The sequence below is a fragment of the Phasianus colchicus genome, chromosome 5 (genome assembly GCF_987193195.1).
Source record: "Phasianus colchicus chromosome 5, bPhaCol1.hap1.1, whole genome shotgun sequence".
NCBI lineage: Eukaryota > Metazoa > Chordata > Aves > Galliformes > Phasianidae > Phasianus > Phasianus colchicus.
In genome coordinates, this window is record NC_143440.1 from 9,432,784 (window position 1) to 9,451,715 (window position 18,932).

Genomic DNA, 18,932 nt, shown 5'->3' on the forward strand with positions numbered 1-18,932 from the left:
CTCTGGGCAGTATTTTTCCAACACTTCACCATCCTCCGAGATAAAAATGTCTTCCTAAGATCTAACATAAATCTCCCCTCTCCTCCTTATGCTATTGCTATCAGACCATGGAAAAAGTCGGTCCACCTCCTGTTTGCAAGCTCCCTTCAAGTACTGAAAGACTGGCGTTCTCTTCTCCAAGCTAAACAAGCCCAAATCCCCATTCTTCACAGGAGGTGATCCAGCGTTCCGATCATCTTTGTGGCCCTCTTCTGGACCTGCTCCAACAGCTCTGCATCCTTCTTGTACTGGGGGACCCAGGCTTGGGCACTCTAAATAAGGCCTCGCAAGGGCAGAATAGAGGGGGACAATCACCTCCCTCTTCCTGCTGCCATCCCTCTGTTGATGCAGCTCAGAATACTGTTGGTCTTCTGAGCTGCAAGAGCACACTTCTGGCTCATGTCAAGCTCCTCAGCCATCAGGACCCCCTCAAGTCCTTCTCCATATGACTGCTCTCAATGAATTCTTCTCCCAGTCTGTACTCACATCTGGGATCACTCAACCATTGCACTTGGCCCTCTTAAACCTCATTAGATTCTCGCATGCCCACTTTGTTTATCAAATTTCTTTTCTAATCAGTGTTATTTTGCTGTACCAGTGTCAGCATCCCCAAAACCCAGGTTGCTCAGCCGGCTTACCTTTTGGAAAAGCCCATTATGTAGAATTTATATTTAGGAGTGTTTGTGTGACTGTAAATCTTCAAGTATGATCCGATCTTGAATCCCATTTGCTGTGAAGACTGTGTTCCAATAGGAAACTTGGGAATGTGGTTGACTTGAGTTAAATGCTTGAGCACATTTTCTTGACTAGCATGTGTGTATATGCTCTTAAAAAGTGCTGAACAACATTGATTTCTATTGGCTGCACCTTATCAAAGTATCTCTTATAATGTGAAGATAGTTTGTAAGATTACTTGTGTAAACTCAATCTTTTTTTGTCAAGGTCACTTAGTAGTCAACGTATAGAGAGATAATGTAGAGAGTGATAACTGCAGCTTTCCCCACTGCTATGATTTTTGGACTGGTATTTAAAACTATTCTGCCTTTGTTAAGTTAGGATCTTCCAAAAATGATCTGAATTTACTGAATTTTTTTAATGTACTTTGCAGACTTGTAAAATCTCTGCTCTGTGACATTTATCTATGTGGCAGCAGGGCTTGTCTCATTTGACTGAGGATTTAGCATGTCTTTGAAGAAGTGGAGCGGATTCCAGGATTCAGGTTGTAAGGCAGTACTTTGTCGTGTAAATAAACAGTACAAATCTACAAAGGTTGGAATCTAATGCAAGTGTCATTGGTTTCCTGTCAGTATTGTCAGAGAAAAATAACAAACATCTTGAGAGAATCAAACAACTTAAGCTCGATTTATGGTTTTGTGTTTTGGGTTCATTTTAGTAAGAAATCAAAGAACGTGGTTCTTGGCATACTTGGAAAGTCACTATAGTAGTGGTATGTACTGTTACTACACAAACTGTTTTCTTTAAATGTTGCTGTGTAACTAACTTAAGCCAGCTGTCAGGTCTATAGGTGACTGTGGATGTGGAGGATGATGCTGTCCTGGCTCTCAACAGTGAAATTTTTTCCTGTTGGAATATTGATAATTACTTGAATATTTACTTTTATTTTCTTAAGTTTGTGTGATCAGTGCTAATGAGTTGTTGTTTCTGAATGCAGCTCTTGTGAAATGAGAGTCTTTATTTAGTTGGAGACTATTCATAATTAGGACTTTCAGAAAATGATATTTTTATTTTGTAAGCCAGTATCTATGATGACAAATCAAAGCCAAGTAAGACATTTGATATTCGTTCAGCAATGTACTGTATATAATAAAGTGTTTGCAGAGACAAGTGGTTCTCTAGGCTGGATTACAAGGTCACCTGAACGAAGGCTGAGGGACTAGATGGATAGATGATATGATGGTGCTACCAGTCACTCTGAACAGACTTCTTGTGCAATTACATACTATTGTCTATCCTGTATGGACTGTCTTTCCATGACCCCTTCAAAATTTCATCCTTTTCCTAGCATGGTAAATCTGTTTGAAATTAAATTGTTCATCTTTGCATATATATTTTTTTCTATTTTTTTTTTCTTATTTTCTGATGAGAATATTTTTGAAATTTCATTCAGAGTTGTCAGTCCTGGCTTTCAGTTTTGTTGTGATGAGAAAGAATTGGTTTTAGCAGAACTACTTTTTGAATTTTTATCTTTTAAGCCTCAGGTACTAATAGTTATACTGACACAAGAAGCACGTGAGGACGTGTTTTGTGAAGACTTATAGTCTGCAATAAATTGGAAGCATTTGCTATTTTGCCTGGTGTTTGCTCTGAAGTTATGCCTTTTAAATTAATGTGCCCTAGAGCCCCTTGGAATGGAAGTCTAAAATTGTTTCTTTTTGTCTGTTGTAGAAGCTCCACCAAAACCGGAAGAAAATCCTGCTGAGGCATTCACTGACTCATCTCTCTTTGCTCACTGGGGCCAGGATCTCAGTCCTGAAAACAGACGTATTGCACTTAAACAGTTCCAGTATTACGGCTACAATGCGTACCTGAGTGATCGCCTGCCACTGGACAGGCGCCTGCCTGACCTTAGACCTAATGGGTAAGCATCATAGATAACCTGAGCATTGTAGGTCTTTGAATTCCACTCTGTTAGCCCAACACTGTCTCATAAAAACCAGAAAGCAGATGAGACTGGTGAGCTCCAGTGGTGCAATGTGCATTTTAGACAAACTGTGTGTACCAGCTGAAAGACCGTGGAACTTCTAGCTTTCACTCAAAGCCACTTCTACTTGGAAGTATTCATGTAAGGCAGTGTGAATACATCCACTGCTATTTCAGAATGTTTAGGTAAGATAGATGAGATGAATGGGACCGTGTGAATGGACAGCCTTTTCTTTAATACTTTTGAGCCCTGCTCTAGTAGGACCGTTCACAGAGACAGTTAACACTGCTGTTGTTCAGCCTTGGTGATACATCTTTTCCTTTCAACAGACGTAGCAGCTCTGGGAAAGTGGGTGGAATGAAAACTGTCCTTTTGCATTTCATTAAAAAAAAAAAAAAAAAAAAAAAAGCAGAACAAAAACAATCAAACCTTAAAATAAATGGGGTGGGCAGTTAATGAATTGAACCAGTAATCAAGCAAGTTGTCAATCCCAAATGCAATCCAAATGTGATCTCATTAACTTCTTCTAAGCAAATGTTTTAATAAGCAGTATATTTTACCATAAATCAAGTGATATTAATGAAAAGAAAGATAGGAACACCATTCGAGGCAGCAGTTCAGCAATTTTAAATACATCTATACTGTATATGATGGTATATCACATTTTAGAAATACACGTGTAGTAAATTTGCTGAAATAGCAATCTTAAGGAAATGAAGGTCTATGCAATAATATTTATATTTTTATTTAAGAAATTTCTTATTGTCTGTAAGGGCAGTCTCTTTTTATTTTTTTAATTGTAAGCTAATATAGAGGAAAAATAAATTGTCTGTAACTAACAAGATACCAATGTGTCTGTTCTTATATCTCTTTAGAACTGATTCTTCTGAATGATTTCAGTCTATATTTTTTATAACTGTGAATATAAAATAAGACAGAAGTGAAAAGTTGCTTTATCTGAAATAAATAAATTTTGATTGGGATTTTAAAAGAAATTCCAGTTTAAAGTGAATCATGATCCTCATTTAGGTGAAAATTTTAATTCTTATTTAGCTATCTGCCAAAAACATGCGAGACGTTGCAGTATGCTGATAGATACATGCATACAAAATGACAGATTGGTAATGACAGCTTAGGAAGATTTTTCCCTTTGCCCTTTATTGTGGTTCAGAATTGAGTGGGTAATCTGACACTGAAAGGTAGCAAATTCTAGTACTGAGGGGACATGAAATGCATTGTCAGGTAGCATGTCCACTGTTCGTTGCATATATAGCAAGCACTCTGTGGAATACTGTGTATTTTGAAAGTCAGGTTTGTGAAAAAAAGAATTTCCAGCTCTGATATGGAAATTCTCATTTGTGTGAGAGCATGTACGTGACTATTTCAGGAAAACTCTTACTCATAAGAGTATATTCTTCACTGCAACTATCTGTTGCTAGGATTGCTAGCACCTATTTTTAAAGCCATTTACATTTGTCACTTCTGGAGTCTGAAGAGAGCACAGAGCAAGTAGCATGGAGATGAAGTTAATCAGCTTCCGGACTGAAAAGCAATAAAACACAGGTATCACTGCATTGCTACAGTTGCTCTTAGAGAAGTTTTTCTAGAACTCTCATCATCAGTCTGGATTTAACAGTGTTTTTGCAATAGGCAGTGTGACATAAGAATCCTAGCAAAGGCTTGTATGGAGTTAGCTGAAGGAAGTGGTGTTCTTACAGATACATCCAGGCTCAGTTGTGCTCTATCATTTGTATTAATATCATATCACATGAAGCTGTTGGTAAGACAACAGAAATATAACTGGAGTCTAGTGTAATTCTCATCTGATTGGCCTCTGTTGAGTCTGGAAGAATAAAGTGGTCTGCCTAGAGTGTGACACTAAGTTGGCAGGCTAAGAACAAACAAGTGTTCCTTTAGTCCCCAAATTTCTCAGACTCAACTGTACTTTTGCTAATTAGGGTTGATGTAGAAAAGGTTATATTTCTGAGAAAACTACACAAACCCAAAGATGTCAAAATGCTTAGCTTCTTACATGCTGTGAATCCAAGCAGAGCAGCCCACATAGCCTCTTCTTTGCTGCACAGCTTTATGCTTGTACATAACTTTGAGAAAAGAGCAGCATGAGGTCAGTATTTCATGTGAGTGACTTTCAGGTTCACTGTCTCAGCCTTCAGTGATGTATTTTTCCTCTATCCCAGGCTACTTGTGTTTATTTCCAAAGATCAGCTGGAAGGGCAAATGCAATAGTGGCAACAGCTTACTAAGTAGCCAACAACAGGGTAAGCTGCACAAACAGCAGGTGAAACTGAGGAGGCAGCTACCTTGGTGACTCTTCTCAGCCGTGTGAGTTTTGAGTCTTGGATGTTTGTAGTCAAGAATATGATTAAGGATTGAATATTGAGTAAAAGACAAGCAGTAGTAGAGAAATCAAGTGAGCTTCACTAAAGGAATTTTTGGATTGGGAAAGGAGGAGAGAGTAATAGAACAAAGTGAGCATCAAGAGTCTGTGCAGTTTGCTGAGTCTGTGGTACCAGCTATGTGAGATTGCACATCTGCTCTGTACTCATGAGGTCCCCAGATATCTGAATGTCATGATGTCCATGCAGTTTCAGCTTCTTATTCACCCAGATTAGGGAAATTGGACCTATGTATCTTATTTTCTAGGTTGTTATTTCTTAAGAAGTGAGCACCATAACTTTATTCAGCTTTCTCCTTAGTGTTAATGTTCATTTTACAAGGCAGCCTAGAAGTGTGTAATTCTGGATATTGAGAATAAAAAATATTGAGAATAAGAAATTACTACAGATTTAAGACATCACAGAATCACACAATGGCCCAGGTAGGAAGAGGCCTCAAGAATCATGAATCTCCAACTCCCCCCTGCCACAGGCAGGACCACCAACTTCCCCATTTAATACTAGACCAGGTTGCCCAGGGCCCCATCCAACTTGGCAGCCTGGTCTAGTATTAAAGTCCTACATCAAAGTCCTCTTTCACACAATGTACCATTGAATTGAACCAAATACAACATGTAAACCAAAATAGAAGTAGGTTCAAGAAGGGTGCAGTCATCAAAGAATTTTAAGGAAAAATGTAGTGGACACATCCTTTGGACTTTACTGATAAATAATAACTAGCAATCATAGATCTCTCATCAAAATTATGTGCCTGGGTTCCTGCAAAGTCTCTTGGTACTGAGAAATACTGTAACCCCTTTTAACATCATACTTATATGACTCAGCTGTAACCTTCGTTCTGTCTACAGTGCTCATATCAACATAACTTAGCAACACTGGGGAGAATTGCTGATGTTGTCTCTCACAAGGCATCCATGTATTTCCTTGTGCTGCAGCTGGGCACTGCTGTTTACCACCCATATAGCCATCTGTTAGCCCATAATGTGTCTGAGTAACAAATAACTGCTGGCTCTAATGAGCTTGGAAGCACTGAGGAAAGCAGTATCGTTCTTACTGAGCACGGGAACAGGATAATACTCTATATTCATTATAGTTCTGTTGTGCTCAATTACCTTAAGTAGGGCAGACAGCACCCACAAAGCTTGTCGTGAGTGAAATGTTGAACAAACTCAAACAGAAAGGTGTTACTAAGAGGTTATTTAGGGATCCCTGCATACCTGCATACCAAATCTTCCTTTGAGTGGATGCAGTTTAGGATTCTACTTTGTTGGCTTGTAAATTTCTTGTTGCCTGATCCAGTGCCTTGAAGATCAAATGCGAAAGAGCAATAACATTGTTTTTTCTTTATATGATGAGGGAGTGAGGAGTAGTGGGGAAAAATAAAGATGTATAAGGGAACTCCAGTAGAGGAATTCTGTTGCAGAATTCTGCTCCTGCAGAGCACATTTGATATGAAGGGAGTGGCTAAGGGAACTTTTTCAATCAATATTAACTACAGTCAACCAAAGATCTTTTCCCTTTGTAAAAAATGGTATTTGTATGAAGAAATGAAGACCGGATGGGGGAATTTAAAGATGAGATTGTTTTTCCTCCTTGGAGATTGCTAAATCTGTGGTACAACATTTGGCTTGCTGCAGATGTGCCCTTTTCCCAGCTGAGTCAGTGCTGTTTGGCAACTAGAAAAAGCAGAGAAGGTGCCCTGTTTCCTTTGCAGAGAAAGGCTTGGATCATTTTTTAAGTACTTATTTCTAACGGTTCACCAATGCCAGGTTGTATTGCTTTGAGTCTCAGTTCAGCAAGGGAAAATGGGAGAAGCCTTGAAGAGCAGCAGAGCAGTTGGGGTCGGAATGGAATATGCAGGATATTCACAGAACTGAGAAAATTTAAGCCTTTGCTCAATGAGGAGAGTGATGTGTTTTTAGGACAAAAGCTGTTTATATGTGTACATCTGTCCAAATGTCTGTGCTACTGCCAGTATTGTGGTGATACATGCAGACCTGTATGTAGTATGCAAAACAGCATCTGTATAAACCTGTAGGTTTTCCTTTATTAAAATTGATGTAAGAAAAACATGTGATCCCTAATTGTGAGGTTCAAGTTAGGAATTTGTGTTAGCTCTGCTTATCCCTAAAAGCTAGCTCCTAGGGATTCCATAAGCCTTAGCTTCATCTGAGCTTAAATGATCATGTATCCATGATATAATTCTATTTTACTGGACTTTGTTAGTGATGTATATGACTCCATGTTTGTTTTACACAGAGTTCTGTTGTTTCTAATTGTGATAGACAATCTAAACACTGCAAGCGGTGCTTGATATTTCAGAGGATTCCTTTATAAAGAGCACAAAAGTCTGGTCATTTTCTTATGAGATTATTTTGGATAGAAGTCCTAAAATTACCAAGTTATTCAGCATTGTTGTAAAATACCTGTTTCATTCTCCACTCTTTAATTCATCTCTACCATTGGTTGTTTTCTTCCCTTCCCTTCCCTTCCCTTCCCTTCCCTTCCCTTCCCTTCCCTTCCCTTCCCTTCCCTTCCCTTCCCTTCCCTTCCCTTCCCTTCCCTTCCCTTCCCTTCCCTTCCCTTCCCTTCCCTTCCCTTCCCTTCCCTTCCCTTCCCTTCCCTTCCCTTCCCTTCCCTTCCCTTCCCTTCCCTTCCCTTCCCTTCCCTTCCCTTCCCTTCCCTTCCCTTCCCTTCCCTTCCCTTCCCTTCCCTTCCCTTCCCTTCCCTTCCCTTCCCTTCAAACTGAGTCATAGCAGTGGCCACCTGCTATGTAATTCTGGTTTGTGCTTTGGTGCATCTGCCCAAATGGCTCTTCTAAAAATGTTTAATATCACTAGCAAATCGGCTGCAGTCTCCAAGTTGTTATAATAACCTGAGTTAATAATGATGTACACTTGTTTCTGCTCTTCCCTGTTTTCTCCTTTAACTGGAAGAAAATGTGATGATGTAATCCACGTTCACTTTAGCTCTTGTGTTATAACATGACTTTTCTTCACTTGGTATACATTTACATTTACACAGGATAACCCCTGGCATAGTACTATAAGAGGCTAACAATTTTTGGCCAAACAGGTGTACAGAGTTCTCCTTATGTTCATAAAAACTGGGTTTTCTTGAGATGATAGGATCCCAGTTCACTGTTCTAAGTGCTTTATTCAGAGAAAGGTAATGGTTTTAAGTTTAAATATATATATATATATACAAGAACAACTCACTTTTGCTACGATCTTGGAATTCAGCTGCATATTTATCAGCTTTTCTGTCATCTAATCTTTCCTTTTTCCCTAAAAAAATGCTTGTGGTTATCTGGCAACTGTATGCAAATTCCTTACACAATTTTGACCACAAACAACATTTTCTAGATTTGCAACAGGAATTAACTTAATGTTTTCACAGAATCACAGAATTGCCAGGGTTGGAAAGGACCTCAAGGATCATGAATCTCCAACCCCCCTGCCACACGCAGGGCCACCAACCATCCCACCTAATGCTAGACCAGGCTGCCCAGGGCCCCATCCAATCTGGCCTTGAACACCTCCAGGGATGGGGCATCCACAACCTCTCTGGGCAGCTGTTCCAGCACCTCACCACTCTCTCTGTAAAGAACTTCCCCCTGACATCCAACCTTAATCTCCCTTCCCTCAGCTTAAAACCATTTCCCCTTGTCCTGCTGTTACTCACCCTTTCAAAGAGTTGGTTCCCCTCCTGTTTGTAGGCTCCCTTTAGGTACTGAAAGGCTGCAATGAGGTCACCCTGCAGCCTTCTTCTCTCCAGGCTGAACAAGCCCAGCTCCCTCAGCCTGTCCTCATAGGGGAGGTGCTCCAGTCCCCTGATCATCTTTGTGGCCCTCCTCTGGACCCTCTCCAACAGTTCCCTGTCTTTCTTGTACTGGGGGCTCCAGACCTGGACGCAGTACTCCAGATGGGGCCTCACAAGAGCAGAGTAGAGGGGAACAATCACCTCTCTGTCCCTGCTGGCCACCCCTCTTTTGATGGAGCCCAGAATACCATTTGCCTTCCGAACCGCAAGGGCACCCTGCTGGCTCATGTTAAGTTTTTTGTCTACCAAGACCCCCAGGTCCTTCTGTGCAGGGCTGCTCTCAAGGACCGCTCCTTCCAGTCTGTAGGGATGCTTGGGATTCCTCCGGCCCAAGTGCAAAACTCTGCACTTTGCCGTGTTGAACCTCATCAGGTTCACCCAGGCCCACCTTTCCATCCTCTCGAGGTCCCTCTGAATGGCATCCCGTCCTTCAACCGTGTCAACCACACCACTCAGCTTGGTGTCGTCAGCAAACTTGCTGAGGATGCACTCAATTCCATCATCGATGTCATTGATAAAGATGTTAAAAAAAATGTTTTGCTGGCTTCAGTTCCATAACACTGCATTGTAATACTCAAAGCTCGGGAGAAAAGAAAAATTCTTTGTTGTTCAATGCCAATTTTATTACTATAGTTTAATTAACACTTAAAATACTGATAATACTTTAAAAGGAAAGATGAAGAATAAACACAAATTAATACATTTTAATACTTAAGCTGAAATTCTTACAAAACTTGGATCTTTTGCAAGATTTTTAGTGCTATTTATTTCATTTTTGCCCGAATGGGATTTTTGTTTCTTCTTTTCGTTTCATCTTAAACTTCTCTTTGTCATTTTGGGTGATGACAAAACAATACCAGATCTTGAAGAAAAAAAAAATTCTGTTTCTGCTTATGTTTCTGATATATTTTTATTCAGTTGGAACTAATGCATCCTCACACATTGGTTCTTAAAATGAGACCTTAACCTCAATTTTTTAGTAATATGTTGCATTGCATCCTGTATTAAAAAAAGAAAAGAAAAAAGAAGAAAAGAGAAGTTAGGACACAATTTAATGATTTAGACTGAAAATATGTTCTGTGGGTGCCTGTGATACTCATGTGACACTTAAGTGAAAGGTTCTAAAAAATTGCAGAAAATACTTCTTTTTCTTCGTATTTTAGAAGGTCTAATAGATAATTTATTAATACAGGAAATCGCTCTTGTTTATTGCTCTTATTCCATAGCTATGCTAAAATTATTTTAATGTGATTAACTGAACTGCTGTATCACAATGCATGTATTCAAGATGAATGTAATTTTCTCACGGACAAATATTTGAAAGAAGATTCATAATGTATGCTGTCCTCCAGCTGCCAGAGCTATGCTTGAAATAGAACACCAGGAGTTTCTCTAAATTTCTGGTAACCATGACAACTGTTACTTTAATGTTATTAGCCCAGTGTAATTGAGCAGGGTTAGTTGTGAGAGGTAAATTTAGCTACGTTGTGATGATACTCTTTGTTGTAATTTGAAATCATATTTAGAATTTATATTTTAAATTCACTTAATCTTCATCCTGAAGTATGTTTAGTACTTTGTGAGCCTGACTTTGCAAAAGGGAGTGACTGAGACCTGGGCAAGTTGGGGGCTTTTCCAAGGCCTGAGAATAAGTCAGAGGCAGAACTGTCATTAAAACATGTTCATTGCTGGTTGCCATGCAACTGTGCACCTCTTAGGGCTTAATGGATGCCAGAATTTGAGCCACATAATTTCCTCCCTTTTTCTCCATTCAGAATATGTTTTATACACATACACACCTGCCCCTTCCCTGTAGCTATTTCTTTTTCATTCCCAAAGTATTAAATTGTGTTACTCATAAAACTTACCACAAAGATAGATGCTCTTGTGAAACTGCACAAATTCTCTGCATTTTGTAGCAGAAACTAAGTTGGGTGTGTTTAATTCCAATTTGTTTAAATAATATCAAGAAGAAAAAAGGAGATAATTTTTACTGTCATGAAAGTAACAATGGAAAATGCAATTTTCTTAAAACTTTACAGACATTGAATTCAAGCTGGAAGTAAAGGTGATATATGTGCCTGAATGGAAAAGAAAAAAAAAAAAAAGAAAAGAAAACAACAACAAAAACTCCCCAAAACCCCCCAAAAAACCAAAAAAACCTACCATGAATTCAAATTAGTAGTGTACCATCATTGAAAAAGAATTCATTTGTAAAGCATTTTTAAAAAATTGGATGTGATGGGAGCTTAATTCTGTTCTCTGTTATTATAGGCAGATATCTTTCCGTGTATACTGGGGCAAAATAGGAGTCAATTGACATTTGTATCTGCTCTTGTCTTGTATAAGGTGCCAGACAATGGAAAGTTGTGTCCACTAAGATTTAATTTGAAAAAATGTAAATGAATGCAGGTAGGAAAAGTAATACAAGTAATTTCATTTAAATAGATTGAAGAAGTTTTGTTACATTTCAGCTTATGCATTAATCTATGGTAGGGCAAGTGTTTTTTGGGGGTCGATTTTGTAACAAGGGTTTGTTTTTTAAATATAATTTGTCACTGTACTTTCTTGCAAAAGTATATTTGACATATTTCAGCCTTGGCTTTATTGGCAGAGGACAAAACTGTTTTTGAGGAAGTAAATCCTTTGAATTTTTCTCAGCCTACTTTAATTTTTAATCTACTTTAATTTTAATTTAAAATATTTTCCAAAATCACTATTACTCTTTGCTTATTAGTTGCCATGTTCACTAGAGTTTCCTTTTTATCTTCTTTGTACCTCACTACTGCTGAAGATAACTGCTTGTGCTATATAGATTAAAGATTTTAGCTTTGTTTGCTGTGCCATTGTGTACCTATGCATTTTTTGCTGCATTCAAAGCACTGAAATGACAGGTTTTGTAGAGTCTTTGTAGGCTAATACTGAAAATTATTTCTAGATGCTTAAGACTTTTGAGTAGTTCATACTGCTCTCCTTTTGAATCCTAATTTTCAAAACTTGGATGAAATTTCAATTGTTACATCAGAGAGAAATCTGCAAGTTTTATGAACTTGTACATGAGACTACAATTTTGTTAGCTGTTATTTTGTTAGTCTCATTATGTCCATGCAGATTTGTGCATCTGACTTACATGTAAGAGATGACACGTGCAAAGTAACATTATCCAGATTACAGTGCAGTTTCTTTTGTTCATGCAGAATGGCATGCACATACCAGTGCATGAACAGATCTGTTCTTTGGTTATCTAGATCTGTAATAGGACTTAGCATCTCCTGGAAATTATGAGATTTAGCATCTAAAAATTGTGATGGGATTGTAATTTCAGGGAACTTTGTGCAACTATGAACCTGAAATATACACCTTGGAAATCATGGAATCATAGAATGGCCTGGGTTGAAAAGGACCACAATGATCATTGAGTTCCAACCCCCTGCTATGTGCAGGGTCACCAACCACCAGACCAGGCTGCCCAGAGCCACATCCAGCCTGGCCTTGAATGCCTGCAGGGATGGGGCATCCACAACCTCCTTGGGCAACCTGTTCCAGTGTTCCACCACCCTCTCTGTGAAAAATCCTGTTTCCCTGTTGTGGCACATAAAATTCACAGTTGCCAAAGATTCGTCTTAGTTATGATGGTGCTGAACCTGAGTTGATTTGTGCCTGTTTTCCCTGCCCAGTCGTCTAGGCAGGTTTTTAAGCACTGCTTTAAGAGTTTGTTTACCTTAGAAGCTGACCTTCTTCTAATGAGTAATTTCAGAGGTTAAAATACTCACTCTAGGGTACAGGAGACAGATGTGGAAAACCATCTGTTCTTGAGAAGATTTGGAACCTCATATGTCAAAAGGTGAAACTTCATGTATACGTATAAAGATGATATTGTTTAGTCCAGGGAGACTTGGGGAGATCTTGGTGGTGCCTGGTACCAGCACAAGAAGCAATTCTTTCACCCAGTGACCAAGAAAAGTACCTAAGACATGTAAGGATTTCTTTACTGGGATTTCCATCAAATTCAAATTAGAATAGAGAAAATTGATTGGCCAGCAGAAATTTGAATATTGTGTGTACATCCCATAGTATTGCGTGTCATATGTCCTGGGCACTAACTCTTTCTAAAAGCTTTAAAAATGTACCTATAAATTAATTATCTTGAATGAACTTTGTTTTTGTTAGTCTGGAGAGTGATGAAGAATGCCCACGTGATGTTTGTCTGTATTCACTAACTCTACAGATTTAAAAAAAAAAATAAATGAAAAAAGTGACTCTGTCTTCTATCTGAACATGAAATTGAGGTAAGGAGTCACATTCAGGCATGACTTAAAAATTATTTGGCCAAAGTACATATTTATTGAAGGAATAAATAAATATAAATGCAGGAAATGCAGGAAAAGGGTAAGAGAGCAGTCATCCTTCTGCTTAAACTTCCTGGCAGAGCTTGCAGATAAGTTTTCTGTCCTTGTACCTTTTTTTTTTTCTGTCTATAGAGTCTGTCTGAGCTTTTTTATCAAACGTGTTGTTTGGAGCTGGGTCTTTTACTGTGTTTTTCTTGAGCTGAAGAAAAAGTTCAATTTCTTGACTGGTAGATATAACAGCAAAAGTAATTAACTTGGCTATCAAGAATATGCTTTTCAAATTAAAGGGCAAACTATTTATTGCTGTCTGTGCTGTTCAGAAATACAATGTGAACAGCTGCAGCTGGGAACTGCATGTGAACAAGAATTTGCCTTTGGTTTGCAAGCTAATTTTTCAGTGTTTTGGATCTTGAGTGGAAAAGGGAGCTCATTCTATGCCTTGGCTTTGCAGATAGTTTCAGGAAATTGTTTTTAAAGATGACTTTTTTTTTTAAGACTAATTCATCTTCTTTTTACCTATCAGTGCTCTGAGCAGGCACAGGGACTTCTGATCACTGTCTACAAAAGACATTTGTTTGACTAGGGGTAGATTTCTCTGAAGCAATTCATGTTAACGTTGTGACTTCCGAAGTTAACATCACCATTGTTTTTTGTTTTTTTTTTGTTTTGTTTTTACCTTTTTCTTCAGGTGCAGAAACCTCACGTTTCCTGACAGACTTCCTGAGGTCAGCATCGTATTCATATTTGTTAATGAAGCTCTCTCAGTGATTCTGCGCTCTATTCATTCCGCTATTGACCGGACTCCAGCTCACCTGCTCAAAGAGATTATTTTAGTTGACGATAACAGTAATAACGGTAAGAGGTTTTGGTTGTCCTTTGTTGTTTGTTTGTTTTCATAGAGGTTGAATCATAAAAAAGAATCCTTGAAGTCTGGTTCCTATTCATGCCATTAGCATTTCAGAGGTTTTCAGCGTGTTTTCTCCTTTCCTCATATCACAATTGTACTGGGCTTTGTCTTCAAATATACACAAGTGGCTATGTTTAAAAAGAGAATGTACAAATATTGAATACTGTTTCTTTATGTTTAAGACATTTTGTAAGCAGAACCTTGAGTAGAATGACAGATTAAAGACCTAAGATGCTTTATGGTTCTTAGTACTTTAGTATGCTTTGAAGATTCTATGCTTTCTCTTCTCTTCCTGTTTCAGTTGCATGGTTTCATTCTTGTGTTTCTTAGACATCCCCTTTAGACTGCTAATACCTTTTCTGTTTCTCTTATTCTCTCCTCTGTTTTGTCTGTTCATTTTCATTGGCAACATTTATCTTGCTGCTTTTCTACCATGTTAAGATTTTGTTGTCCGTGTTCTCAAAGACTGGACTGCCTACTTCTAATTGCCTAGGCTTGCCTAGTTGTTTTTTTTTCAATGAGCCCATGCTGGGCATTATTTACAAGTCATATTTTCAGGCAACTTTACCAATGAAATGTTAATAAACATAGTTACGTTGACTTTCAAGATTTGACTTTGCTGGGGGGGGGGGGGGGGTGTAATTCTGATCTACTAAAATACAAAGAGATTCTGAGTTTATCCAGTTGAAATACAACACTGAACAAAGGGTTTCCCTATCCTTACCATCCTTACAGCTGTTATGTGATTCCTGTAGCTAGATCCTGAGATTTGTTCCTGGTCATACATCTATGTTGGATTTGTATAGCAGAGAAACTTAATTGTAAACAATTAAATAAGTTCTCCTTCCCAGGCTATACTTATCATTTCTTCTTCTGGTGTCTATTAGCGAAGGAAAATATAAAACTCTGACTCTTTAAGCATATAACAATTTGATTTGGGTTTTATCAAATCTAATTCCAGTCCCAGTGAATACTACTGTGTTTAGGTTTAACGAAGGCTGCCCAAGCTTTTGTGGAAACACCTGCTCATGGAACAGTGGGGGTAAATTGGTATGCAGGATTTATAAGTTGATATTCTTCGTTTATGGCACAATTTATGATGTAGCAATGTGATAAAAAAATTAAAAGAAAAATCACTTCAAACAGTAAACTTTGAGCACAAAACAAAACCACACATACAAAACTGCCATGTGTGCATGCACGTATGTGCAATTCAGAAATTTCTGAGCTGAGGGTAGATTTTTGTTTTGCTTCAGCAATGCATTTCACATACGGTTTTGTTGATGCACTACTGCTGGCCTTGATTTTCCAGTTCTCCTTCATGCAATACATAGGAATTTGATAGGGAAGAATTTTAGCAATACAATATTGATACATGGTCTTGGGCTTTGGAATGTGTTTGTAAAAACTTCCTGCAGTCTTTCAAAGAGCTCCAGCTTTTATAATGCTGGGAGCTCAGTGAATTTGATTGAATATTGGCGCTGCAGTGCCTGAGGCCCCTTACAGACAAACTGGTCACAAGATGATCATGGAAGAAGAAAAATTATTTCGTTTCTAGAGTTTGAGTTTCTTTTTCTAGAATTGATGGACATTTATTCTAACAGGCACTTTGCAGAGCCATGTCAGAAACATCAGACATTTCAGTGGCCTAACAAATGTGATTCTTGCACTCTGCTGTAAAAGCTTCTCAAAATTATTTTCTATAGTATTTATTACCTGAAAAAGATAAGAAATCCCAGGGACCACTTACGCTTTCAGGAAGACCTGTTCAGCCACGTCTTGTACCAGTCTTGTACCAGTATTCATACTGTATGATATGGTATTTTTATGATTGACTGTGCTTTTTATTCAGGACTACCTTTCTTCTCCTCCAGCACCTCAATCCCTTACATTCCTGACCCCAAACAGAAAGACAGTAATTGAGAGGAAGATAACTGTTGGTTTGGCTGCCTTGTCTTGGTGCTGTATGTCATTCTTTAAAAAAAAAATCACACTGTGCAGAATGGTACTTAGTTGCCTAGAAAAATCCTTCAGGATTTGCTACTGATCCTTGCTGGCAGGTGGTTCAACATCACACGGTCCTTCTCTCAATCCTCCCTTCCAGTGGGGTGAAGGTGAGAACTGGGAAAAAAAAAAAAACAAAAAACAAAGTAGAACTCATGGGCTGAGATAAAACCATGGTATAAGAATGTATGTTTACTATGAATGTCTGTAACAAGTGGTGCAGAAACAATAGCTCACCATCCCCTGACCAAAACCCAGCTAGCCCCTCAAGCAGCAGCAGAGAACTCCCACCTCCTGCAAAATTCCTTCTGCTTGATGTCATATGATATAGAATATCCCTTTGGACAGTTTAAGTCAGCTGTCCTGATTCTGTTCCCTCCCATCTTCTTGGGCCCTTGGCTGAAAATGGCCTCAGCTCTGTACAGCACTTCTTAGCAGCAGGTATAAACATCAGTGTGTTTTCAACTCTATTTTTCTCCTAGAACCAAAACATAGCATCTCTGAAGAAAACAGTTCCATCCCAGTTGAAATTAAGACACTTCTCCAAACCTTCCTCTCCTGTATCTTCCCCACAGTGGTAAAATAGATTCCTGCAGTTCTCTTTATCCTAGAATGTATGCTGAAGGCTTGGTAATAGGCATCCATTTTGAGATAGATGTTTGGTAGGAGGAGTGATTATAAATATGATGTAGGGTCTTTTCTGTTACTGATTTAAATCTTGAAGTATTTATTGTATTATTCACTTTTACAATATTCTTTATTTCTACTTTTTTCCTCCTTTTTAGCATTTCTGAAACTGATTCTTTGTTTAGTGTCATTTTAGGTATTTGTTCATATATATAGCTCTTCAGCTTGTGGCTGTTAGTGCTTGAAAGATAAGTCTGTTATTCAGTTTCTCTGTGAAGTGACCTGAGCAGGCAAAGCTTTGCTTTGTGCCTGCATCTGGCTCCAGAATCCTCAGAGTTCTGTGGGAACCCTCATTATAAGCACTGTGTTTGCTCTGATGCTTTTGCCAAGGATGGCAACTTTTATACCTTAATGTAAGATTTTTTTCAGTGAGGCCATGGCCATGAATCTCACAGGCAAGAAACATCACAGTATGGGAAGTGACTAGAAAGAAGAAAGTGAGAACAGAGATCAGGCAGAGTGCAAATGAACATGTTTTATTTTGAGCCTCTTGCACTATTTGGTTGGATTCACATAGCAGGAAGATTTAAAACAAAAGCAAATACTGTGGTTGGCATTAGAAGAGGGCACTAGAATTTCTTGCTTTTGAGAGGGCAGTATATGTTGGTAAAGCAACTTAAATTGCCTTTTCTAGTCCAAATTTTATATTTAATAATGAGCTCCTGAATTATTCCCCAATATTCTTAGTGTTTCAGAAAAAAAAAAAAGTGGACGAACTCCTTGTTTGTTAAAATTCTGGAAGGCTGTTCAGAAGCCATATATTCAAGCATGTGGCCAAAGCCTGTACATTTATCCCAAATGATGTAAGCCCTAGTTCTTCATGCACTTCAGGGTATGTCAACCAAACTATCTATGACTTCTAAACCTTAGTGCAGTTTTTCAAGTTCCCAATTATGTTTCAGGAGACCTCAGTTAATCTTTGTGAAGCGTCCTCTTTTTTACATGAACGTTTCAAGTTAGCAAATGGTGAAAATGCCACTGTGTGCCCTTTAAAGGCAGAAAATAGATCGGACAGGTCCAAAAATTTGATCTTTTCTTTTATTAAAACAGTTTGCATGGCTTAGTGTATGTATTTCATCATGTATCACGTTCCCACATAACATTCAGATGGCTCGTATGAGCTTCCGAGTACATTATTACTAAAATTCAATTTAATAGAAAGGTAAAGAAAAAAATACATTTCTGTGACTGCTTGTGCACGCTGTAAAATGAAAACAAAAGATTTATTTAAAAGCAGAAACAAATAAACAAAAACAACAAAACAAAAATACTAAATGCAAGTTCCGTTCATTTGGGTCTCATTCAGTTCTCACATTGTTGTGAAATTGATTAACTGATTTCAGCTGTTTTACTGTAGTTTAAGTGGTATCTGTCAGATCAGAATCTTTCCCATTCTCCTCAGGAATGCTGTCTTCTTTCAGAGGTGGTGAATGTACTCATTTGTTTATAACTCTTGACAATACAATCATTTGTTCCTTTTTGCCTTCAGAATTGCGAAGCTGGCTCTTCACAATTGAGGGAGAGGGATTTGCACAGAAAAGGCTTTAAAACACCATTAAGTGCCCCTTCCCAAATCTGCCAATGGTTAATTAGACCTCAGAAATGTAGTTAGAAAGCCTTGTCTGAGCTGCAGAGGACCGAAATAGCATTTTATTCACCCTCTGACTTGTCCTGTCCTCTCCTGTGAGGACGAGGTGCTGACCTTCTGTGCCAGTGGGGTTCTGTCCTGGCTTTTGAGTCTTTTTTGCTGAATTGAGCCCTTCTGCATTATCAAGCAGTTCTTGAAGATATTTTAAGCTGATTTGAAATCTATCTAGAAGTTGTGAGTTATGATGTCTTCAGCTTTGTGGGGAGGCAGTATACATTAATGTGTCCAGAATATGTATGATAAAATTTTATAGTAGAGCAATAATTATCATTCTCTCCAACATTTTTTTTTCCCGTATTGAAGTTAATAATAAATGTTGTAGTAGAATCTTGGATTTCATAAAGTTTCTTCTTTTTTCTCTGAATCATTTCTAATGAATGAAATATTCAAACATGTT

General features: G+C 38.3%; 1 protein-coding gene across 2 annotated transcripts in view; it reads left to right on the forward strand.

Annotated features, from left to right (window-relative positions):
• GALNT18 (polypeptide N-acetylgalactosaminyltransferase 18) overlaps positions 1-18,932 on the forward strand; it is a 213,799-nt gene that overhangs the window by 101,620 nt on the left and 93,247 nt on the right. For both annotated transcript variants that reach the window (XM_090140422.1, XM_031613871.2), the window contains 2 exons: positions 2,446-2,638; positions 13,978-14,144. In XM_090140422.1, the coding sequence (XP_089996548.1) occupies positions 2,446-2,638; positions 13,978-14,144 (360 nt within the window). The remainder of the gene's footprint in view (positions 1-2,445; positions 2,639-13,977; positions 14,145-18,932) is intronic.